General features: G+C 47.0%; 1 protein-coding gene across 1 annotated transcript in view; it reads right to left on the bottom strand.

The window, feature by feature from the left end:
• Window positions 1-26273, bottom strand: part of LOC130117481 (FXYD domain-containing ion transport regulator 3-like) — a 32134-nt gene extending 5861 nt beyond the window's left edge. The window contains exons 1-6 of the mRNA XM_056285569.1: window positions 26077-26273; window positions 5939-5994; window positions 3312-3344; window positions 2662-2685; window positions 2015-2089; window positions 1772-1808 (exon numbers count right to left, since the gene is read on the bottom strand). Coding sequence (XP_056141544.1) covers window positions 1772-1808; window positions 2015-2089; window positions 2662-2685; window positions 3312-3344; window positions 5939-5972 — 203 coding nt within the window. The 5' untranslated portion in view covers window positions 5973-5994; window positions 26077-26273. The remainder of the gene's footprint in view (window positions 1-1771; window positions 1809-2014; window positions 2090-2661; window positions 2686-3311; window positions 3345-5938; window positions 5995-26076) is intronic.
• Window positions 26274-26793: the final 520 nt, after the last annotated feature.

Raw genomic sequence — 26793 nt, 5'->3', positions numbered from 1 at the left:
GAAGGGGCATCTGATCAGCGGCTGCCCCACTCGGCCAAAAGACTAGGCTCACTGGGGCCCCGGGAGATCCTAGTGAGCCGACTTTCCTGTTCCCGCCGTCCTGCCCCACAGAACCATCTAGTTAGCGTTACCCTGGCCTGGGCTGACCAGCGGCTCACGGTGGGTGCACTCCTCGACTCGGGGGCTGATGAGTGCTTCCTGGACTCGGAGTTTGCTGCCCAGGCTAACATCCCGCTAGAGATGCTGGAGAAGCCCATGGAGGCCTTCGCGCTGGACGAACGCTGCCTGGCCAGCGTCATCCAACGCACCCACCCTGTCTCTCACCATAGCAGGTAACCATGTGGAGAGACTTCGATTCTACATCATCCAGTCCCTGTTAGTCCCTGTGATCCTAGGGCGCCCCTGGTTAATGCAGCATGAGCCACACATCGCCTGGGCCTCCGGTACCATCATGGAGTGGAGCTCCTCCTGTCATGCCCAATGTCTCTAGGCTGCTCCCGCCCCATCCCCCCGACGTGCCCCTAGTACCCCGCCCCCCGACCTCTCCTCTGTTCCCCCTGAGTACCATGAGTTAGGTGAGGTTTTCAGCAAGACCCGGGCCCAATCTCTTCCTCCTCATCGGCCTTATGACTGTGCTATCGACCTCCACTCTGGGGCACCCCTTCCCAGCAGTCGTCTGTACAGTCTGACCATCCCCGAGAAAGCTGCGATGGATGAGTACATCTCCGAGTCCTTGGCAGCGGGGCTCATTCGGCCCTCGTCCTCCCAGGTGGCAGCTGGATTCTTTTTCGTGAAGAAGAAGGACAGGGGCTTCCGACCCTGCATTGACTATCGCCAACTCAATGAGATAACGGTCAAAAACAAGTACCCCCTTCCTCTCATGAGGAAGTGAGTCGGTGAGTCTAAGCTTACGGTCCGGAGGAACGTAGCTGGGTCTCCCGCCAGCTCATCCTGGACCCTGGGCTGCTCACTGAGTTCCATCATTCCCATCCCGACAAGCCGGGCAAGTCGCCTGGTGGCTCCCGTGGAGGGGGGGGTACTGTTATGGCTCGCTCACCCCGCACCGTGGGTTTGGTGGGCTCCCATGTGCCCGTAGTCAGTTCGTGTTGTAACCTCCCCGCACCCGCAGTAGCGGCCACTCTCCTCTCACGGTCCTTTTCTCTATGAACTCATCCCAGCCCTTGGTTCATGTTTTTCCCTTGCAAAGTTTCCCCGTGGAAGTATCCTGCTGTGTTCCCATTTGGATTACCCGCGAGTTTTTTTCCCCCTTGGACTTTCCGTTTTTTCCTTGTCGCTCGTTGCCTTCCTATGTTTGACTATTTGTAAGCGTAAGGAATAAAGTACGCCAGTTTTCGGCTAACCCCATCTCTGTCTGGTGTCGTGCGCTTGGGGTCTTCCACAAACCCTAACAAAAAGTGTTAAAAAAGCTGTGTGTGCGGAGCAGCAAATACAGATGGGAGCCCTGGTTAACAATGGAAAGTGGTCAATTGTATACTGGGTGTATTGTAGGTCTATCGTTATACTGAGTTGGGATGGCTGTGTGTGCGGAGCAGCAAATACCGATGGGAGTCCTGGTTGATAAAGGAAAGTGGTAAATTGTATGCTGTGTGCATTGTAGGTCTATCGTTATACTGAGTTGGGATGGCTGTGTGTGCGGAGCAGCAAATACTGATGGGAGTCCTGGTTGATAAAGGAAAGTGGTAAATTGTATGCTGTGTGCATTGTAGGTCTATCGTTATACTGAGTTGGGATGGCTGTGTGCGGTTCTAACCTCTTGTCCTGGTTGAACTTGCACCGACAATGGCCACCTGTAACACAGGACAAAAAACAATTACCAACTGTACACACGCAGTGTATAATGCTGTGTGTGTGTGTGTGTGTGTGTGTGTGTGTGTGTGTGTGTGTGTGTGTGTGTGTGTATAATCAACTGTATGTCCGTGTCTGTATGCTTGCATCACTGTAGATGAATGTGTGTTTGTAAATAAATGTGTGGGTTCATGAGTCTTTGTCTTACTGAGCAGGATCGTGATGCCAATGAGACAGAGGACGGCAGCCAGAATCAGCCCTCCAACACGTAGTCTGTGGTAATCTGCATGAAGAAGACACGGCTTGCATGTCATAGTCCTTATTAACATGGCATTTTTTCAAAATACACTCACAAAGCAAGCCTGAAACACAGGTGGTTTAAGTCTAGTCGTGCTCTGGTGGCAAAAGCTGGTTCCCTATGTACGATCAACTTCATGACAGTTCTGCTTTAGTGTCTGTGAATGTTCTCATTCATCCAGGTCATAGTTATTCAAAGGAGTTGAATCAAGTGCAACTGGACTTGGTTATATATCCGTGAAGACGTTTCGTCTCTCATCCAAGAGGCTTCATCAGTTCGTGCCTTTCTGACTAGACACACACACTCAGACTAGCTTGGTCTAGTCAGAAAGGCACGAACTGAGGAAGCCTCTTGGATGAGAGGCGAAACGTCTTCACGGATATATAACCAAGTCCAGTTGCACTTGATTCAATTCCTTTGGATGTTCTGCTTTAGTGGGCTGCATACTGTGCAACACAACAGGACAGATGGGGAAAATGATCATCTCACAACCTCCACTGTGCTAGAATATATATAGTTATAATAATAACTAATAAAAAGGTAAATGAATGGCTTACCAAAGGTGAATGGGTCATCTTGGGCTGTAGGGACACAAGACATGAACAGGGTCAGCTGAAAACAGGTACACTGGGTCAAGGAGAGAGTGAGATGTCTCGTCGTTTGAGTCAACAGTACAAAGTGGGACTGACATATAGCCGATGGCCTAGTTCGGTCCTCTAATCATTAACAGTCAAAACCCAGCCACTTTGTTGACATTTTGAAAACTGATGGTCTTCTTTAGGTACTTTTTGGACATAACCGTGAGGACTTTTCATCTTTTGTCTTACATTTTTGGAAGTATCAAATCTAACACTTTTTGTGCTGAACATTTGTACAGGGTCACAAAAATCAGTCTTAGAAGTTCTGCATGATCTCTGTGTGTTGAGAGTAGTCCTGCCTTCACCATGAAACTCAGCTGAGCCGCTTTGCTGGTGGACAAAGTGTCACTAACCAATAGAAAAATCAAACGACAACATCTTTGACGTTTTCCCTCTGGACGGTGTTGGCTCTAAGAGCAGAAGGAAAAAGCGTGCTTTGCAGCAATAGAAACACCTTTTTTGGTACTGCAGTGTAAAGAACCAAATTAACAGGTAGCTTAGGTTGCAATGCTAACAGAGAAAAATGTGAGGGAAAAAAAATCAAATAAGTGACAAGGAAACATGCTTACGGTTGTTTTCGTCTGCAAACACCAGGGACACAACTGCAAAAGATGGGAGACAGACGTGCACGTTAGGCACAGTTAAACATGACAACGAGTGACTCACATCCAAGCGGTGTACTCAGTCAACCCATGCCTTCACTGTCAAGCTGCACCCTGCACTTTTACTTGGATGGATGGATGGATGGATGGATGGATGGATGGATGCTTCACTGTTTAGTTACAAGTGATAGGAGCACCGGATCATTTCCCTGAGTAACTGTTTCATTTTGGAGTTTTCATATCACATGCTGTTTCAGAAACCTTTCTGTCTGAATATTTGATATTCCTGGGCGAGACACATGTGATGTGATGCACTCATTTTTTATTTTTTTTTTAGCTTTTGAGTAAGTATGAGATCTGCAGAAGAAAACAAACCTCTGCTCTCACTGCATGGGAACCAAACACAAGCCAGATGTGTTTAAAAATGTTACATAATCCCCTTGCATCCCCTCCGCCCTTCACTTCTCCAACTGATACACAGTACGAACAGCATCGAGCCCGCCTCGCTATCCCCGTCTCTCTCGTTGTCTGTCTCTATCTTGCCGACGGTCTGCCTGCCTGTCTTCTTTCTCAGATGACCTGAAATTAGCCGTGGGTGGCAATGTTGTTAACATCGCCTTTTCCACCTAGAAAATGGGGATCGCCGTTTGAACCCCCGGGTTACCACCGGTTTGGTCGGGCGTCCCTACGGACACAATTGGCCGTGACTGGGGTTGGGACGCCGGATGTACTTATGTGTCCTGGTTGCTGCACTAGCACCTCCTCTGGTTGGTTGGGGCGCCTGTTTGGGGGGGGGGGACTAGGGGGAATAGCGTGATCCTCCCACGTGCTACGTCCCCTTGGCGAAAGTCCTCAAGGTCAGGTGAAAAGAAGTGGCTGGTGGCTCCACATGTAACGGAGGACGCATGCGGTAGTCTGCAGCCCTCCCCGGATCGGCAGAGGGGGTGGAGCAGTGAGAGGGATGGCTCGGAAGAGTGGGGTAATTGGCCAGATACATCCATCCATCCAGCCATTATCCAAACCGCTTATCCTGTTTTCAGGGTCGCGGGGATGCTGGAGCCTATCCCAGCAGTCATTGGGCAGCAGGTGGGGAGACACCCTGGACAGGCAGCCAGGCCATCACAGGGCCGACACACACACAGACACACACATTCACACCTAGGGGCAATTTAGTTATGGCCGATTCACCTGACCCGCATGTCTTTGGACTGTGGGAGGAAACCGGAGCCCCCGGAGGAAACCCACACAGACACGAGGAGAACATGCAAACTCCACACAGAGAACGACCCGGCACGACCCCCAAGGTTGGACTACCCCGGGGCTCGAACCCAGGACCTTCTTGCTGTGAGGCCACCGTGCCACCTTGGCCAGATACAATGGGGGGGGGGGGGGGTCCGGTCTCTCTCCATCAAAGCGTTTCCATTTTGACCTTACTATAAACAGTGTCACTGGATGATTTGTTTCCTTACATTTCACACACACACACACACACACACACACACACACACACACACACACACACACACACACACACACACACACACACACACACACACACACACACACACACACACACCCACACACACACCCACGAGTGTTCACATTTCATCAGAGGGGTCAGCAGCTGCACCCCCACAGGCAGTGGGGTTTTCATGTCTTGCCAAGCGACTCTTGAGCATAGCAGGACACCTCGGGGTGCTCTCTCCGTCCACCCCAACACCCCGCCGCCCTTTTTCCTCCTCAAACATGTTGTTTATTGACGTGAAAACAGCATCGACAATGAGAAAACGAAACGGATGAAGGCTGACCTCTGCACAGGAACTGACAACAATATCCCGTCTAAACAAGAAGTGGAACTAAAGAAAGTCATGATGTTTGGGGTCCTGAGATGTTTTGCGGTGAAAACGTCATGAATGTGTTTCAGTTTAACACAAACCGAGTGAGGGTCTGATTGAGTAACCAACTGACTGACTGACTGACTGACTGACTGACTGGTTGATAAACTTACTATCATTAACATTAAAATTGTCATTATATAACTCACCACAACGACAAAGGCCTGCTTTAACACGGCATAAACCCTGTCTTCTCACTGAAATGTTTGGACTTTCCATTAAATAAAATAAATGTGGAAAAAATTAAGGCCATTTTTTTGGCATTTTGAGTTTTGTAAGTGGTTAAAGTACATAACGCATAAGAACATTTACAATTGGTTATTTATTTATTTTTTTGGGTCCCCTCCCCTTTTCTCCCCAATTACCCCACTCTTCTGAGTCGTCCCGGTCGCCGCCCCACCCCCTCCGCTGATCCGGGGAGGGCCGCAGACCACCACATGCCCCCTCCGACACACACAGAGCCACCAGCCGCCTCCCCCCACCCGACAGTGAGGAGCCCCGTCAGGGGGACACAACACACGGGAGGACCACGCCACTCCCCCCCCAAACAGGCGTCCCGACCGACCAGAGGAGGCGCCAGTGCAGCGACCAGGACACCCACCCACTTCCGATCACTGATAAAACTTAAAGAATGAGTTTTAAAAGAGCTAAAGATTATTAATTAGAAGAGAAATTAATTGTTTTTTTTGTTTTACTCACGTGTCATCAACACCACAGCCCAGATCTTTGACATCTTCGAACGTCGACCGTTTTACCTGACAAGAAAGGAGACAAGGTGCGTACATTACACAGTGCAAAACAACACTTTATCAACACAATACCAACAACAACATGGGCCATGCTTCACACAAAACACGTCAACTACCACAATTATAACACAATTACGACAATCAAAACATCCAATGCAAAAAAACAAATCTCGATTTTCTTTTTAAATGTGTAATAAATGCAACAGTATATGGTCAGAAAAGTCTTGATGCATGCTCAATAATCCAGGTAAGGAAATCACAGAAGGTTGAATCAGTTCATCTGGATACGTTGATTGACAGATACGTGTCATCACTCATCTAAGTGACCTCTTCAGTTTAAACTGGCTGCAGGTACCAACACAGCGGCCGGGGAAGGGGAGAAATCCCACATTAAACAGGCCCTGCTTAAGTGTGGTTATCCTAACTGGGTGTTTGCCAAGGCCAGGAAGATGCCCAAACAGTGCACCAGCCAATCCAGGAGAGGATAAGGACAACGGCTACCTAAGCGTAAACCAGTGCTGAGTTTATATGCGGATGGAGTGACGGAAAAGTTGAGATGCATATTTTCTAAACACCGTGTCTCAGTGGTTTTCAAACCCCAAAACACACTGCGGCAAATTGCAAATTTGCAAAAAAAAATTTTTTTGGATTTTGCAAAAAAAATTGCACATATTTTCTAAATTATCATTATTATTATTTTGCAAAATTTTTTAGCAAAAATTGCCAAAAACAAATTGTGCCAAATGGTTCACCCCATGGACTGGGTCCCCCCACAAAAACAGAGCAATATAGTGTACGCTGTTATGTGCTGGGAGGATTGCCATGACTTGTACACTGGGGAAACTAAACAGACGTTGGCCAAGAGGATGGCACGACACAGGAGAGCTAATGTGTCAGTGAATCTGTCTGTGAATAGTACACATGGCCATTGTAACTCCAGTTAATGGTCACAGTAATTTGCATATGAAACCGATGGTTGGTTTCGGTCGTTATACCACTGCATTGTTTATAAGGGTGGGGATACCTGCAGCCAGTTTAGACCGAAGAGGTCACTTAGATGAGTGATGAAACGTTTCTTTCAATAAACGCTGTGTCCGGATAAACTGATTCAACTTTCTGTGGTCAAAAAAGTGTCATTTAAAGTACAGAACAGGGTAGGCCTAAATCACAATTTACCATTGTTGTATGGTATACATTTAGAAATGGCACTATCTACACCCCGTACTCACTAAACAGCTTTTAAAATCAGATATCTACCCCTTGAAAAATGTGACAGTTACCGAAAATAAATGGCACTCTAAGCATTTAGATGTTAAAGATACCGGTGGAGGAAGATCAGTTCATGATGACATGTGGTGCATCATAACACACGCTATTCTGAAACAGGACTCGTCGTATGATGTTAATTGTGAAAGCTGGAATAGCTGCTTCTGTCCATCCTTTTCTTAACGGATGAACAGTTAAACAAGGCCTGTTATGAGGTTCTATAACTGATTTAACACACTAATATGTAGACCAATTGAGCAAACTTCCCCCGTTTTAGGTTAATAAATGACTAACGTAAAGTGTGTTGATCATCCAACCGTGCATCACAGTAGAAACTCGCGGGGGCTTTGGCAACATAAAGAGAGTCATTGGATGACAATTTCTCCAGTCAGAGGGTGGTGCAGACAGTGTTTTCCACTTAGGAAATCACATATGATCAGAATAGCCATAGCCACAGTTACAGTTACAACTAATGGAAGTTTACTGCAGATTCTAACAGTACTGACTGTGGTGCTGGCGGGTCATGATAACAGGACTCTGGTCATATTATTGTTTCTCAATATCATTATCTGCTGTCCCTACGGTACAGATGATCAGATTTAACATGCTACAGAGCCCTGCATGCGAGCAAGTATGCAAGTCTGCATGTAAGGGAAAGAGAGGGTGAATATGTGTGTGTCTTTATGTGTCGCTTGGATGAGAGAATAATGATGTATTGATGTGGAAAATATGAATATATGTATAAAATATATTAAATATTAAATATAAAAATATAAAAATAATAGAAAAGTAAAAAATAACAATATATAAATATGAATAAATATGAATGTGTGTGTGTGTGTGTGTGTGTGTGTGTGCATGTATGTGTTTATGTGGAAAATAGAGAATTCTCCATGCCAGTGACAAAGACAACAAGACTGAGCATTTTATGAGTTGCACACGAATGGAAAAAGAGACTGTGTACACACACACACCCCCACAGACCCACACACACACACACACACGCACACACATAAATGCAGAAAGCTGATCTGATTTAGATGTGCCTACAGGTGGTTTCTCTTTCTCATGGTCTGACGTTGAAAGGCAGAAAGGGGTCCAACATGGTTCCAGTTAGCTTTAGTTTTAACGGTTGTCTCGTTTTCACTTGAAATTGTTACGTTTTGTGATTAATTTGAAATATTATTTGGCTTATTAAACTCTTACGCCCCTATATTCAGGCTGCCGTTATGTGGGTATTACACATTGGCATACTCCCATAAATACACGTGCAATTTGTAGTCACCTTGAGGTGACAGATTTTTCTCTTGCCTTCTACCACAGCCAAAGGTTTCCGTCCCTACAGCAAAATGTGAAAACTGACACGGAAATGCACGAAAACGTCGTTACGGTGCATTCAGCCTTCCAAATCTGTTTCTGTCTGGACTACTATTTTAACCTCACAACTGTGGCTAATGGGCAACTGAGCTTTACAACTTCTTTCCAGCGATGATTTGACACAGGGATGAATGTTAATATCAACATCCATCATGGATCATTGTTTGACTACTGACAACAAAATCTGAAACATGGTCTTTCATTGTGCTCTTGTGCGCTCAGAGACAGAGGCTTCAACGTTCACATCAATGATATGCTCAGTGATCAAACGTGGTCACTGACAAGAGGATTAATTCCCAGTGGAGTTGCTGTCTGAGTTGCCCGGGCTACATACTGTGTTAAATGTCACGCTGATGCTATCCCCTGGATGCAGAAGTCATGCCACTAGGGGGGGGCACGCCTTTAGCAACACACCAATGATTTTCCACTCACAGCACTTAGAGAAATTCAAACACACCCATGCCCCTCACACATACACACACACGCGCGCACACATGCACGCACAGACCTTAATTAGCCAATTAACCAGTTTTTAATTAACATTTTCACTGCTGGGGTTTGCGTTCATCCCGGCAGCTGCAAAAGCAGGAAAAAAACGTCTTTGTGTAGATATCTAACAGCTTATCTGAGCACGCCCTGTCCGCGTCAGTCTAGCCAAATAAGAGGTTGGACCAGTGCAACTGCCCTTACAGCAAGGTCCGGCATCAAAATCAATCAAAATCAAAATCAACTTTGAGCCAATGCAGCCTTTAAATGCTTCCTGTGAGCTTCTTCTTCTGAGTTTGGCAGCTGTAAATATGGCCTGCATAAATAAATGCTTTTGCCTGTCCAGAACTAACTGAATGAAGTCACTTCCTTCTGTGGTTGCTTTACTTAAAAAAAAAAAAAGATCAAATGGCACCAAGCTGCTTTGGGGCGACAATGGCAGAATAAATATAAGTTTTTACATTTGGTGAGACATGACTGCTTTCACCCCTCCGAGAATCGCCACCTTAACGTGGTGGAAGGGTTTGTGTGTCCCGGTGATCCTGGGAGCTGTGTTGTTGGGGGCAATAGCCCCTGGTAGGGTCTCCAAAGGCAAATTGGTCCCAGGGGAGGGGCCAGATTAAGAGCGATTCCCAAGAAGCCCAATGAAATTACACCAGCAGAGTTACAGCACCTCGCCCGGAAAAGGGAAACGGGGGCCCCCTCCTGGAGCCAGACCTGGGAAAGGAGCTCGCTGGTGAGCGTCTGGTGGCTGGGCCTTGGCCCATGGGGCAGATTGGTGCAGCATCAGCAGTAATGTGGACATTGTACTGGACTGTTGTGGTGAAGAAGAAGCTGAGCCAGAAGGCAAAGCTCTCAATTTACAAGTCAATCTTCGTTCCAACCCTCACCTATGGTTATGAGCCTTGGGTAGTGACTGAAAGTATGAGATCGCGGATACAAGCGGCTGAAATTAGTTTCCTCCGTAGGGTGTCTAGGCTCAGCCTTAGGGATAGGGTGAGGAGCTTGGACATCCAGAGGGAGCCTGGAGTAGAGCTGCTGCTCCTTCGCATCAAAAGGAGCCAGTTGAGGTGGTTCAGGCATCTGATTAGGATTTCTCCTGGGCGCCTTCCTTTGGAGGTTTACCGGGCACGGCCAACTGGGAGGAGACCCCGGGGTAGACAGAGAACTCACTGGAGGGACTACATGTCCAATCTGGCCTGGGAACGTCTTGGGATCCCCCAGGAGGAGCTGAAGGGTGTTGCCGGGGAGAGGGACATCCGGAGTGCCCTACTTAGCTTGCTGCCACCGAGACCTGACCCCAGAGAAGCAACTGAAGATGAATGAATGAACGAATGAATGAATGCTTTCATTCATGCACTTGCCAAGGGTTTCTGCATACGTTACATATGTACACATCATGACATTAATTTCTCTGTCCTCTCCATTTTGTGCTTTGTCATTTAGCTTCAAGTCAGGCCCCCTCAATGTCACACCCTGCCATTACAGTGTTTATAGAAAAGCACAAGTTTCCCACGCGTTGCTTATTTTGTGGGTTATTTTTGTGTTCTAAAAATGGAATAACAATACTTTCAACAGACTTGACTGCAAAATTTGTAGTTGCAGAATAATTTGAGTCTGCTTTGGAATGTCTTGTTCAGACTGGGTTTTAAGAAGCTGTACAAATAGCTGTACAACAGATAAGTAACTTTATTAATAGAACAAAAGCAACCTCCTTATCACTTACCCAGAGTTTCTAAGTACATTAGAACAGTTTACCAAACTCTTTGGAAAGAGACGGGAAATACTCAGGTAAGACTCGATGACAATGATATACGGTGGCGTACATTGCAGCCTTCGCTCTCCTTCTGTTTCATAAAAATAAATAAATAAATAAAAAGGGCTAAGTGTAACCAGGTTGAAATTAATGTTTTTATTTTATTTTGTTTGAGTATGAAATATCACCAAATCCTGTCTGTGTGCTGTTATTTGTGTTTACTACATTTTATTTTATGTCATTATTTACTTTTATGTATGGTTTCCAACGACCGTCATATACATGTACTGTCGCTTTAAGAGAGAGGTCTTGTGGGTACACGGAAGAGGGAACGCGGGAGAGGCCATTTTTGTTTTGTGGGAGGAGTCTCAAGCAGTGATCGAGCCGAGCCACGCGTGTTTCTTACGGTAGGACAGTTTTGCTGGTTGAGGAGAATGTAACCTTGAGTATCCCTGTAAGAAGATACTGCAAGCTGTGGGATAAAATACTTGTTTATCCTTTCTTACATCGGAGTCCCGTGGACGGTTTCTCCTTCTAACGCACACGAGTGGAGTCCGGGCAGTGGTTGAACTTCGACCTCCACGTCCGTAAGAAACACCGCTCCCGCTGGAGGACTGGACGGTTGTCGAAGGGTTTGAAACCAAAATAAATGGCAAGGTGGGCCAAATAGAGTCCTGTGTGTCCCCGCTCCTTCCTTGATCATGATGATGATGATGATGATGAGAGACTGAGGGCCCCCCACAACACCTGGGGCCCCACCCAACTAGAACACAACGCAGAGCTAATGATGAGAGTGACGGGCATGCAGCAGGCTGACCAGCATAGAACAGCATAGGACTGCCCCCGTTACATAAGCAAAAAATGAAGTCAAAGAAACACTCAAGAGAATTAGCCCTATGCATGAGGAATAGTGTGCAGCAAAGCGTTGTGTCTGCAGACAAGGCCGTGCTATGAAGGATCCAAATCTGACTCTTCAAGACCGCTGAAGTGCAGATTCGGCAATTGAGGTGACTTTAGAGTATCAGGGCAAATGATATAGGTACAAATGACAGTACAGTAAAACAAGACGCAGGTATTTTAAGTTCAGCAGAGAGAGACAGGGAGAGCGGGGCATGGGCAAGCAGGGGAGAGATTCGGCCCTGTTGCCTCTCCACAGCAACTGAAGTGGAACCAGAGGGAATGTGGAGGATGGGAATCAGGCCAGCAACCACTAGAGGATGGTTTACCTCATGAGAGAGCGGCAGACATGGAGAATAGCAAGAGAGACAGAGAGAGAGAGAGAGAGAGAGAGCGAGCGAGCGAGAGAGACAGAGAGAGAGAGAGAGAGAGAGAGAGCAGACCAAAAGAGGAGACAGATGTAAAGGGCAGAGAGAACAAAAGAGAGAAGGAGAGAAGCCTGGAACAGTGACGGGAAAGAGAAGCAGAGGGACAAACTAAAGGTTAGCACTTTTTCAAAGGCACACAGAGGAAAGGGAGAGTGAGGAGAGCAGAGGGATGAAGGCAGGGAGAGTGAGGAAAAGACGACAGCAGAGGGCAGGGAAAAGGCGAGGCCTCTACTTGTATTTGAGGATCATGTTCTTAGGCAAATGTTAGCACTGGGTGGGGTAAGGCTCAGCGCTGGAGGCATGAGGCCACACCATTGGGCGGCTGGGCATGGAGAGAAAACAAAAGCAGGATGCAACGGTGGATAAGTGCAATAAATCCTCAGCATGTGCATGCAAAGCCACATGCTCTGATATCTCTTCAAACATTTGATGAGCTTTTATCCTCTCCCATCCATCTTTCCTATCATTCCTTTTTATGCATTATCTGGAAAAAATGTAAATTTAATGAAATCGTCAAATCAAAAAACATAATGGGTACTAATGTTTTGTGAGCCCTGTTCCTCGAGAACAGGTTGTACCTTTAAACCGGTCAACTCCTTGCTAATGAAGTAGAAAAACACAAGGTTCATTAGCAGAGGTTACTTGATAATTATCAGGTGGGGACAACTTTATATGCTTTGTGCTAACCGTTTTACTAACTCTTTAGCAATCACTGAAGTATTTTTGCTATAGAGACGCCATGTGGAAAAATTAGGTACCACATATCATCACAGCACTTTGCTGCACTTTTTCTTTTTTTTGCACAGCAATTGTTATTTACTACTCAATTTTTGGTTAAATTTTACAATAAGGGTACATTAATTAACCAGCAGTAAGCATTAACTAACAGTTAACTGTTAACTAATGTGTCTCGTAAACATTATGAATGGTGCTCCTCATTTACTAATATTAGTTAGTACCTTAGTTAACCCAGCCACTGAGGCTGCACAAGCCAGTGCAATCTTAGTGTCGGTCCCAAGCCCGAATAAAGAGGGAAGGTTGCACCAGAAAGGGCATATGGCATAAAAACTTTGCAAAATCAAATATGAGGATCATAAATCAGATATCCATCCCGGATCGGTCGAGGCCCGGGGTACCAACGACAGTCACCGGTACTGTTGCCCAGCAGGATGCCAGTGGAAACTATGCTACTGTTAGACAAAGGAGAAGGAGAGGGGGAAGGCATGTCCAGAGGCAGTGGGAGAGGAGTGTGGAGGTGAGAGATGGAACTTTGAATGTTGCCACTATGACTGGTAAAGGGAGAGAACTGGCTGATATGATGGAGAGAGGGAAGGCAGATATACTGTGTGTGCAAGAGACCAGGTGGAAGGGGAATAAGGCCAGGAGCATTGGAGGAGGGTTCAAACTATTCGACTATGGTGCAGGTAGGAGACGAAATGGGGTAGAGGTAAGTCTGAAGGAAGAGTATGTCAAGAGTGTGTTGGAGGTGAAGAGAGTCTCGGACAGAGTGATGCATATGAAGCCAGAAATAGAAGGTGTGATGATTAATGTTATCAGCACATATGCCCCGCAAATTGGGTGTGAGGTGGAAGAGAAAGAAGAATTCTGGAGTGAGTTGGATGAAGTGGTGGAGAGTGTACGCAAAGAGGAGAATGGTGATTGGAGCGAACTTCAATGGGCATGTTGGTGAAAGGAACAGAGGTGGGTGGCAGGTATGGTGTCAAGGAGAGGAATGTGGAAGGACAGATGGTGGTGGATTTTGCAAAAGGATGGAAATGGCTGTGGTGAATACATATTTCAAGAAGCGGGAGGAACACAGGGTGACATATAAGAGTGGAGGAAAGTGCACACAGGTGGACTATATTTTATGCAGGAGGTGCGATCTGAAAGGGATTGGAGACTGCAAGGTGGTGACAGGGGAGAACGTAGCTAGGCAGCATCGAATGGTGGCATGTAGGATGACTTTGGAAACCAACAGGAGGGAGAGAGTGAAGGCAGAGCCAAGGATCAAATGGTGGAAGTTGAAGAAGGAAGACTGTTGTGTGGAGTTCAGGGAGGAGTTAAGACAGGCACTGGGTTGTAGTGAAGAGTTGCCAGATGGCTGGTCAACCACTGCAAAAATAGTGAGTGAGACAGTTAGGTATGTACTTGGTGTGTGATCTGGACAGAAGAAGGAAGAAAAGGAGACTTGGTGGTGGAATGAGGAAGTACAGCAAAGTAAAAAGAGGAAGAGGTTAGCAAAGAAGTGGGATAGTCAGAGAGATGAAGAAAGCAGACAGGAGTGCAGGGAGATGCGGTGTAAAGTGAAGAGAGTGGTGGTGAAGGCCAAGGAAAAAGCGTATGGTGAGTTGTATGAGAGGTTGAACACTAAGGAAGGAGAAAAGGACTTGTACCGATTGGCTGGGCAGAGGGATCGAGCTGGAAAGGATGTGCAGCAGGTTAGGGTGATCAAGGATAGAGATGGAAATGTGATGGCAAGCAAGAAGAGTGTGTTGAGAAGGTGGAAGGAGTAAGGAGTACTTATAGGGGCTGATGAATGAAGAAAATGAGAGAGAGAGAGGAGGTTGGATGATGTGGGGATAGTGAATCAGGCAGTGTGGTGGAGGAGCAAGGAGGAAGTGAGGGCAGCTATGAAGAGGATGAAGAGTGGTAAGGCAGTTGGTCCAGATGACATATCTATGGAGGCATGGAGGTGTTTAGGAGAGATGGCAGTGGAGTTTTTAAGTAGATTGTTTAACACAATCTTGGAAAGTGAGAGGATGCCCGAGGAGTGGAGAAGAAGCATACTGGTACCGATTTTCAAGAATAAGGGTGATGTGCAGAACTGTAGTAACTACAGAGGTATAAAGTTAATCAGCCACAGCATAAAGATATTGGAAAGAGTAATGGAAGCTAGGTTGAGAGGAGAGGTGATGATTACCAAGCAGCAGTATGGTTTCATGCCACAAAAGAGCAATGCAGATGGACTGCCTTTATATAGCACTTTTCTAGTCTACTGACCACTCAAAGTGCTTTACAATGTATGTCTTATATTCACCCATTCACACACACACTCATACACTGATGGTGGAGGCTGCCATGTAAGGTGCCAACCTGCTCATCAGGAGCAGTCAAGGTTCAGTGTCTTGCTCAAGAACACTTTGACATGCTCTCTGCAGCAGCCGGGGATCAAACCAGCAACCTTACAATTCCTAGATGACCCGCTCTACCTCCTGAGCCATGCCGATGTTTCCTTTGAGAATGTTGATGGAGAAGTAGAGAGAAGGTCAGAAGGAGTTACATTGTGCCTTTAGAGAAATCTTATGACAGAGTGCCGAGAGAGAAGGTGTGGTATTATATGAGGAAGTTGGGAGTGGCAGAGAAGTATGAAAGAATGGTGCAGGATATGTATGGGGGCAGTGTAACAGTGGTTAGGTGTGCGGTAGGAATGACAGATGGGTTCAAGGTGGAGGTGAGATTACATTAAGGATCAGCTCTGAGCCCTTTCTTGTTTGCAATGGTGATGGAGAGGTTGATGGACGAGATAAGGCAGGAGTCTCCATAGATTATGATCTTCGCGGATGACATTGTGATCTGTAGTGAGAGTAAAGAGTGGGTTGAGAAGAGCCTGGAGAGGTGGAGGTACGCACACGAGAGAAGAGGAATGAAAGTCAGTAGGAGCAAAATGGAATATATATATGCGTGAACAAGAGGGAGGACAGCGGAATGGTGAGGATGCAAGGAGTAGAGGTGACAAAGGTGGATGAGTGTAAATACTTGGGGTCAACTGTTCAAAGTAACGGGAGTGCAGAAGAGAGGTGAAGAAGAGAGTGCAGGCAGGGTGGAGAAGAGTGTCAGGAGTGATTTGCAATAGAGGGGTACCAACAAGAGTTAATGGGAAGGCCTACAAGATGGTAGTGAGCCTAGCTATGTTGTATGTTTTGGAGATGATGGCACTGAAGAAAAGACAGGAGGTGGAGCTGGAGGTGGCAGAGTTGAAGATGTTGAGATTTAGTTGGTTCTGTTTTAGTGCCCCCCCCCCAAATATTGTATTTGTAATTTTCTGTGTATTTGTTGTATATGTTGTTCCTAACCCAGCCACTGAGGATGCACAAGCCAGTGCATTCTTAGTGCCGGTTCCAAACCAGGATAAATGGGGAGGGTTGCACCAGGAAGAGCATCTGGCATAAAATCTTTGCCAAATCAAACATGCGGATCATAAATCAGATTTCCATACCGGATCGGTCGAGGCCTGGATTACCAACAATTTCCACCAGTACTGTTGCCCAGCAGGGTGCCAGTGGAAACTATGCTGCTATTGGGTGAAGTAGAAGGAGATGGGGAAGGCATGTCTAGAGGCAGTGGGAGAGGAGGAAGGGCAGGAGTGCGGAGGTGAGAGTTAGAATTTTAAATGTGGCACTATGACTAGTAAAGGGAGAGAGCTGGCTGATATGGTGGGGAGAAGAAAGGTAGGTTTTCTGTGTGTGCGAGAGGCCAGGTGGAAGGGGACTAAGGCCAGGAGCATTGGAGGAGGGTTCAAACTCTTCCACCATGGTGTAAATGGGAGGAGAAATGGGGTAGGGGTAATTCTGAAGTGTGTCAAGAGTGTGTTGGAGGTGAAGAGTGTCGGACAGAGTGATGAGTATGAAGCTGGAAACTGAAGGTGTGTTGATGAATGTTATCAGTGCATATACCCCGCAAGTTGGGTGTGAGATGGAAGAGAAAGAAGAATTCTGGAGTGAGTTGGATGCAGTGGTGGAGAGTGTACCCAAGGAGGAGAGAGTAATGATCGGAGCGGATTTCAATTGTTATGTTGGTGAAAGGAACAGAGGTGATGAGCAGGTGATGGGTAGGTATGGTGTCAAGGAGAGGAATGTGGAAGGACAGATGGTGATGGATTTTGCGAAAAGGATGGAAATGGCTGTGGTGAATACATATTTCAAGAAGCGGGAGGAACACAGGGTGACATATAAGAGTGGAGGAAGGTGCACACAGGTGGACTATCTTATAGGAGGTGCAATCTGAAAGAGATTGGAGACTGCAAAGTGGTGACAGGGGAGAACGTAGCTAGGCAGCATTGGGTGGTGGTATGTAGGATGACTTTGGAGACCAAGAAGAGGAAGAGAGTGAAGGCAGAGCCAGGGAGCAAATGGTGGAAGTTGAAGAAGGAAGACTTTGCAGGTGCATGGTCTTTGACGGGACTGTGGTTTTATCCTGTCGGGGGTATTTGCTCCCCGAGCAGACGAGCTCTTCCTTGGCCCATGGAGTGAGATGGTACTGTGGATATCCTGCAATGCCACTTTCTCCATGGTGCTTGTTTGAGGGATAAAGAGAGGACTGTTCTCACTCTGTCATGCTGCTCTGCCTGTCTCTGGCTCTCTCCTTCCCTTTTTCTGTTTCCAACTCTCTTTGCATCTCTCTCTGACTGTTATCTCCTTTGGCTTCTGTCTCTGTCTTTGGGGATGTCCCTCTCTCTTTCCATGAAGAAATTTCCTTGTCCTTCTTTTTTTTCCATGCACCCCCCCCCTTACCCTGTGTGTTTCAATCACTCGTTCTCTGTCTAGTACCCTGTCTTTCTTTTGGATGGGCATCTCTCACTAATGCTCCTCCCACTCCATGGGAATTTGACAAGAATCGTCTATTTGTTGGCAACCGTTTCCCTGCTGCCCTGCTTCAGCCATGGTCCACTCTCTTTTTGCCCACACCCTAGCTTTTGTTTAATTTTCTCCTCCTCTTCACCTTTCTCCACAACACTCCTCATATCTCCTAGCCCCTTCTTTAAGAATTGGGTTTAGGCAAAGTGCAGCAAGGGTCTCAGTCAAAGTTGAAATTTCTGTGTTTTTACTCCTTGATGTTGTAGGGATAACACTCCATTAGCAGCCATAGTACTGAACAATATTCTGCATCTGAAACGCCGCCGAAATTGCGCTGGCGGACAGTCCATTGGGCCAAACAACAGCTATATATAAAACGTTGCTATTCACACTTCCCTTTACAATATAGCATATTTTGATGCAGCCCATCACAGATAACAACAAACCAGGAAGTAAGGGTAGTAGTTTTCACATTCACAGATTGTCCACCAGTGACAACACTGGTGAATAGGGTGTCCGGGAGGCATGGCTGTCTATTCCATTGCCTACCAACATGAGGATCGCTGGTTCAAATCCCTGTGTTACCTATGGTTTGGTTGGGAGTTCCTACAGACACAATTGGCCATGCCTGCGGGTGGGAAGTCGGATGTAGGTATGCGTCCTGGTTACTGCACTAGTGGCTCCTCTGGTTGGTCAGGGCACCTGTTCGGGGGGGGGGGGACTGGGGGGGGGTAGAGTGATCCTCCCATGTGCTACATCCCCCTGGCGAAACTCCTCACTCTCAGGTGAAAAGAAGCGGCTGTCGATTCCACATGTTATTGGAGGAGGCATGTGGTAGTTTGCAGCCCTCCCCAGATCAGCAGAGGGGGTGGAGCAGAGATCGGGACGACTCAGAGGAGTGGGGTAATTGGCCGGATATGACTGGGAAGAAAACGACGGGGGAATCTGGAAAAAAAACAACCCACTGGCAAATAATTTGCCACACAATTTTGGCGGTGTCCCAGAGACACATAGAAGACTGCTCAGTACTATGGTGGAGTCTCGTCACTGCAACATTCATACATGGGGATCATTTTGAAAATCATGATTGTTTCTCTTTGAGACTCTATAGTACGTATATGTTACTCATTCATCCATGCATGTTTCACTCCCTTCCATTCTCGCTCATTACCTCTTGCTCCATTTCCAAGTCCTTACTAGCCGTTAAGAGTTCTGAGCGCAGCTATGGGACAAGAGTGTTTACATAAAAGCCACTGTTCAATGTCCAATTCTATTTCTGTGAACTAACAGGGGAGACGGACACGAAGACCACATCAGCAGACAGTTAGATGAACAGGTCAGCGGTTGCAAAAATGGGGTGTGGAGACGCTGTGAATGTTGCTGTGGGAATTGATGTAGGGCGCCTGATTGAAAGGAGCAGTTTGCTTTCTGCGACGTTTTTCTCATTCCACAAAGCCACTTCAGCAAGACGGTCTGTAAGAATCTGGGTTTTGTTTTCTTAAATTTAATCTGAACATGTGTGTGTCCTCGTCTCTGCACTAGCGCCTCCTCTGGTCGGTTGGGGGGGGCACCTATTCAGGTGGGAGGGGGAACTGGGTGGGAATAGCGGGATTCTCCCACGCACTACTTCCCCCTGGTGAAACTCCTCACTGTCAGGTGAAAAGAAGTGGCTGGCGACTCCACGTGTATCGGAGGAGGCATGTGGTAGTCTGCAGATGGCTTGGAAGAGTGGGGTAATTGGCCAAATGCAACTGGGGAGAAAAAGGGGGGAAAATCCCCCCCAAAAAGAGAGAAAAAATAATTCCGAATTCAGTTCTGTATTGAATCTCACACACACACACACACACACACACACACACACACACACACACACACACACACACACACACACACACACACACATGCCACCAGAATGTTCCGACCAGACTTTTTATGCACACAGAGGGTCAAAAGCTCGATTGAGGAGGGAGGAATGAGGAATGCTTTTTAGTTGCAGCGAGTCAAACAGTAAAGAGGGAGCCAGAAAGAAAGACGTGGACAAAGACTTGCAGAGAGACCGAGTGAGACCGAGAGGCCTTCGCAGAGGCCACAAGCTGGCTTCAGAAGGAAAACCACAAAAGTCTATAAAACTTGAGACTAATCTAGGCGAGTAAACACAATCTCATCAGTGCATGCAAGTCCTCACTTAAACATGTACACAAACACACACACACACACACACACACACACACACACACACACACACACACACACACACACACACACACACACACACACACACACACACACACACACACACACACACACACACACACACACACACACAATGGCCTTTGTGTCCCCAGAGTTTGTCTTTTCAGCTCCACAGACTGTTGCACTAGGGAGCCTTGCTTCCCTCTGAACAGCTGAGCTTGTGCTGTGTGAAGCGATATTACGCCTGTTGCGCAAGTGTGTGTTTGTGTGTGTATGCGAGTATGTGTCTCTCCCACATATGGCCCTTACGCACTATCCTTTGTTATACAATCCAATTGTAAACCAAGTCTAAACAATTTCAACGTTATTTACCCTGTATATACCATTTGGCTGTATATAATACACACTACAATACACAATATATTTATTTATATACAGAAACATATGTAGTCCTTATCATAAAGGTGCTATGAGTTTATACAGGCTGTATATGTTTCAGCGTCTGTGGAGTATCTGCCAAAATCTCCAGAGTGCTTCTTCTTCTCTGAATATACATGTTGCACATGTGTGGTGTGTATGTGCGTTTTGGTTTGTATACCTCTGTGTGTGTGTGTGTGTGTGTGTGTGTGTGTGTGTGTGTGTGTGTGTGTGTATGCTTAGGGTGTGGTACGGAGATGTGCAGTAGGTACATGACCTATCCCCTCCTTCTTTTTTCCATCACTTCAATTCCTCCACTCTGCAGTTGGTATGTGTGTGTGTGTGTGTGTGTGTGTGTGTGTGTGTGTGTGTGTGTGTGTGTGCCTGCACTACAAAGGCAGCTGCCTATTCTCGTAAGCATGTTTTATTCCTAAATTAGCAGCACAAGATTCCTGAGTCCAGCAACAGGCAACGTGTCTTTCATCAGCGAAGGACACACACAGAACCACACACACAGACACCTATGAGCACAGACACACACAGACACACACACACACAGACACACACACACACACACACACACACACACACACACACACACACACACACACACACACACACACACACACACACAGAGACAGACACACACACACACACAGAGACAGACACACACACAGATTAAACAGCCCTATCATAGGAGGCAACACAATGTAGTATAAACTCGGGTAACCACCACTGTGGTTCATAACGTTCTTTTAGCTCATTTAGCAACTCTTAGAAATGAGCTATTTTTTGCTCGCAAAACTTGCAGTTTGTTCATTTATTTATTTTAGCCAAAAACAAGCGACTGATGAATACTGCCAGTGTCATAAACCAGACACACACTCACAGTCCCGCACCGCGGCCCACTGGGCAGCGGCAGCAGTTGTCAGTGGCGGGAAAGGTACTATTTATTCATCATTTCCTCGGCCAAGATTTTGCCGGCTGATCTGGTAACGTGAGGCCGCGTGTCTGACGCACCGCACATCTCACAAATGCCCCCCCCCCGGAGTTATTCAGAGTGAATTATTGAACACTCGATGGGGTCTGCAGTGTTGTGAGCATTAAATGCTAACAGCTAAGGATCTGCGATGTGTTTCTGACGCGGTCTTTCCACGGATTTATGAGAGGAAGGCAGGAAGAGAAGGGCGGATGGGGACCGAAACAAGGGGGGGGGGCAGAAAAAGCGATGCGTGGTAGTGGAGACCAGGTAGGACGAGGAGGAGGCAGCGAGGGGAGTCTGAAGACAAAGAGGGTGTAGGAAAGACAGAGGGAGCGTGTGAAAAAAAAGGAAAAGCAGCGGGAGAGAAAAAAAAGAAAAAGGGGAAGAGGAGGGAGTGGTGCATAATAGAGCCATGAGTCACACATGGTAACCACGAGACTAGCGGTTACCAGCTCGCCACGGCCCTGATGCTTTCAACCCCACAGCCAAGATCAGCTTCGAAACGCTACCTCACTGGCTCACCTGGACACCAACAATCACAGTGAGGCACGTACACACACACACACACGCACACACGTTTACGGTGTTTGCAGGAGGGATAACATCTCTTCTCGTCCCGTGTCAAAGTTCCCTGAGCCTGAGCTCAAGGAGACCCCGAGATCATATCTATCAGCCCACTTGTGTCCCACAACGTCCATGAAAACGGTGGCGCCGTGTTGCTCGGTGGGTAGGACATGAGCAGGAATCCATTCGCGGTAAAGATCAATAGGAATAGCATGGCCCAAACACTGCCAGGGTTAGGCTCCCCCCTCCACACACACACACACACACACAAACACAGACAGACACACACACAGATTAAACAGCCCTATCATAGGAGGCAACACAATGTAGTATAAACTTGGGTAACCACCACTGTGGTTCATAACGTTCTTTTAGCTCATTTAGCAACTCTTAGAAATGAGCTATTTTTTACTCGTAATACTTTCATTTTGTTCATTTATTTATTTTAGCCAAAAACAAGCGACTGATGAATACTGCCAGTGTCATAAACAAGACACACACTAACAGTCCCGCACCGCGGCCCACTGGGCAGCGGCAGCAGTTGTCAGTGGCGGGAAAGGTACTATTTATTCATCATTTCCTCGGCCAAGATTTTGCCGGCTGATCTGGTAACGTGAGGCCGCGTGTCTGACGCACCGCACATCTCACAAATGCCCCCCCCCCCCGGAGTTATTCAGAGTGAATTATTGAACACTCGATGGGGTCTGCAGTGTTGTGAGCATTAAATGCTAACAGCTAAGGATCTGCGATGTGTTTCTGACGCGGTCTTTCCACGGATTTATGAGAGGAAGGCAGGAAGAGAAGGGCGGATGGGGACCGAAACAAGGGGGGGGGGCAGAAAAAGCGGTGCGTGGTAGTGGAGACCAGGTAGGACGAGGAGGAGGCAGCGAGGGGAGTCTGAAGACAAAGAGGGTGTAGGAAAGACAGAGGGAGCGTGTGAAAAAAAGGAAAAGCAGCGGGAGAGAAAAAAAAGAAAAAGGGGAAGAGGAGGGTGTGGTGCATAATAGAGCCATGAGTCACACATGGTAACCACGAGACTAGCGGTTACCAGCTCGCCACGGCCCTGATGCTTTCAACCCCACAGCCAAGATCAGCTGCGAAACGCTACCTCACTGGCTCACCTGGACACCAACAATCACAGTGAGGCACGTACACACACACACACACGCACACACGTTTACGGTGTTTGCAGGAGGGATAACATCTCTTCTCGTCCCGTGTCAAAGTTCCCTGAGCCTGAGCTCAAGGAGACCCCGAGATCATATCTATCAGCCCACTTGTGTCCCACAACGTCCATGAAAACGGTGGCGCCGTGTTGCTCGGTGGGTAGGACATGAGCAGGAATCCATTCGTGGTAAAGATCAATAGGAATAGCATGGCCCAAACACTGCCAGGGTTAGGCTCCCCCCTCCACACACACACACACACACACACACACACACACACACACACACACACACACACACACACACACACACACACACACACACACACACACACGACTTCAGCTGAAGGTCATCTTGAGAACACACTCCTCACAATGTAGGTTATCAGCGGGAGGGCGCGCGCGCACACACACACACACACACACACACACACACACACACACACAGATTTAAACTATTTTTAGTTGTGTTATCACATCGCTTCCACAAATTGACATGTGTAACAGAACATTACAGGAGAACTATTTGCTAACTTGTTCATTTTTTGTGCAATACACTGCAATGACTGAATGAAACGGTGACTAAAACCCAGAGACAACTTGCACTGCTGTCTATGAACGGGTTTTGCAATGCCCTCGACACTATTTCTCTTTCTTCCTTTCCTTCCTTCCTTGCTTCCTTCCAGCGTCTGTTTCTTTGCACCTTACAGCCCAGCAGAAGTGGACGTGGCGTGACCCCGCTCCCGTCTGACACCGTGTGTCCGCACACATTTCAGATGCCCGTCCTGCTGCATGCACCATGGTACGACGAGCGGTTCAGTAAGCCGAACTGTAACTCCACTGTTATGAATGGCGGGTAAGTTCACGACAGACCGGAGAGAGACCGGCCCACCTGTGCTCAGGTACACCCGAGGACACTGTGTCTATAAAGGGAACCGATGCATGGTGTGAAATCAATGGTGTGTTATTGTGCTCACTTAATCTGTGCTTCCGAGCTTGCACAGTCACGGTCGTACGAGAGGTGAGGAGAAAAACCCGAGAGAGCACATTCTCACCTCCCTATCTACAATAACTGCCCCCCCACCCCCACGATCACACGAGGGAAGGTGTCTGACCCGAAAAAGGGGAAGAAAACCTCGCTCTCCCCGTCTCCCTTCTCTCTTCTTTTGAGCTCTTTGGGTCTCGTCACGTGAGCAGATGTAAAAAAGAGGAAAGACTGAGATATGACATCACATGTCGTGTCTGGGGAGGATGCATGCTTCCCCTCTCTGGCTCCTCCACCGTATCTGTGTGTTAAAATGTCAGCCTAGGCTCTACGGATCTTATCTCCTCCTCTCTGCACTTTCTGCAACATCTTAAATGTTAGATGGTACATTCTGCACCCTGTGTTATTTCTGCAGTCACGCACCGTGTACACTACATGCTAAACGTTCCCCGCATTTGTCTTTTGACAGAATTCTTTCGAGCTGTGGAGAGGAAAAGCTAATTTCACCGCTAAAAAAAAAACAACAAAAAATTAAGAGGACAAAGGTGATCTCAGGAGAACTCACATTAAAAGAATCAAACCTTGTCTTCTCTCAAAAGACCTCATGTCTTGCACAGTGCCCGACTAAAAATAATTCTGGTTTCCAGTTGAAACACAAGGGAGTATTGATCCAACGTGAGATCCCCCCCCCATTGTACCACTTGTTTTTAAGTACATGGCCAAATTCTGGGAGTCCATTTCCTACTTCATTGCTGTCAGCGGAAAATTTGCCACGGATAAAATGAATGAATTCAAAACGACGAAACTGCTTTGAGCTCGACAGGTCACTCGACCATGGGGGGGGGGCAGCTGTTTACACAGAAACTGAAACACTGAAGTGAAGACTCACAGCCTATGGCCTATCCTAGCGCCTCAAGTATTGGAAGTATTTTGCACTTTTGCGACATCCTGCTGCCATGTGCTTCCAGAGAAAACAAGAGAGAAATCCCCGATAGCTGCTCAACAGCGAGTCGTGCGTCTCGCTGATTGGGGGACATAACTTCATTCCCGCCGATCGAGATTCCTGTCTGTCTCAGTGGTCACCTACCTGTCCTTGGGCAACACAGTAGTTAGCTGTTATCACCGCAGCTCTTATCAGCTTGCTCGTTCTCTCTCTCTCTCTCTCTCTCTCTCTCTCTCTCTCTCTCTCTCTCTCTCTCTCTCTCTCTCTCTCTCTCTCTCTCTCTCTCTCTCTCACACACACGGAAAACTATGCGGCCTGAAAATGTTAATTATAGGAACACGCGTGTTGAAGTCATGATGCCATTAACGCCAACAGTTATTTTATCAGCGGCCTGTCCCTCCAATACAAACAGCAGATCGTTGCAAGCTGAAGAGACGCTCGGGTGGGTGAAAATACACGTGATGGAGTCTTCGAAGGGATCTTTTTATGAATGGCGTGCTGGTATACTATATGTCATAACGTTTCATCGGACCACGCCAGCTTTTCCGCTGATCAGACAACACAAGCGCTCACAATAACCTTTTGTTGTCGTTTCCCCTGTTGAAACGGATCTGTAGGTGGACCAGAGAAGAAGGTTATATTGTGGCGACAGAACCGACTCCCTTTCGGACGTTCATGGGATAAATGGAGACGTCGTGATCGAAGCGCGTGACGCGAGGCTCCATCGGGACTATCCAGTCTGATACGCAGCTGGCTTAACCAACGGGCCTATTGATCAGCCAGTAAATAAGCATCGATGAAGTTAAAAAAAAGAAGCACTGGTTAAACAAAACGGTGGGGCCACTTTGAGCTCAACGAGTTTAGAAACTTAAAACACAAAAGGTATTTTTTATCATCTGAAGCAAAAGTTAGCGTATCCAAAATCCAAAATGAAAGAGGCGCCGTACTGTATAAGACGTGGATAAAGAAAGAGGGGAAAAAAAGATAATCACCCCAAAAAAAGATTTTCCAAAGTTTTGGGAGGGTAACACAAAGTCCCGGAGATCTTTAGCCTACCTCTGACACGCGTTGAGTCCGCTTGAGAGTCCGACGACGAGGAGGGGAAATGAGGAAATGTGTTGTAACGCGCAGCGTGCCAACACCCATCCACCGCGACGCTCAACAGGTCGGCTCGGTTTTTGGGAAAGGGGGGCCGAGTTTAAAACGCGATGGTGCAAGGAACACGGGTTGTAATGTCTGATCCCGGGTCGGTTGTTACTGCCCGATGAGCAAATAAGAGGGCTTTCTGGAACGGGGCGTGGAGACTGATCCGGCGTCAGGCTCTCGCGCCTCAGAGGATTTTTAAAGTTTGTTTATCGACGACGAAGATGTCTTTTTTTCTTTTTTTACAATGTGGGCTGAGCCATATACCAAACGTGGAAAGGTTAATTATCCATTAGAAGTGATCAATAAGTTACTCTCCTCCACAGATGAAACAAAAACAACAAAATGATCAGAGCTCCCACCACCTAACGCGATACGGTGCAGTGGGATGTTAACTCGGTGAAAGTGGACTCCAGTTTTGGCAAACACATTTTCAATCAAAACTCGGAACTCGAACAATGTTTCAGTGATTAACGAATTAATGCGATCCTGGATGGTTCAATATGTGCTATGAACGAATAGGCTTGCAAAACAGAGCAATGGTGTTCATCAGCATACATCTGCATTGGTACAAGAAGGACGATGATATTAGGAAATGCCTCCTAACCTTGCATTTTTCATTACATAACG

Source organism: Lampris incognitus, chromosome 9, assembly GCF_029633865.1.
Source record: "Lampris incognitus isolate fLamInc1 chromosome 9, fLamInc1.hap2, whole genome shotgun sequence".
In the NCBI taxonomy this organism is placed as follows: domain Eukaryota; kingdom Metazoa; phylum Chordata; class Actinopteri; order Lampriformes; family Lampridae; genus Lampris; species Lampris incognitus.
The sequence above is the reverse complement of the archived record's forward strand: the minus strand, read 5'-3'. Positions and strand labels throughout refer to the sequence as shown.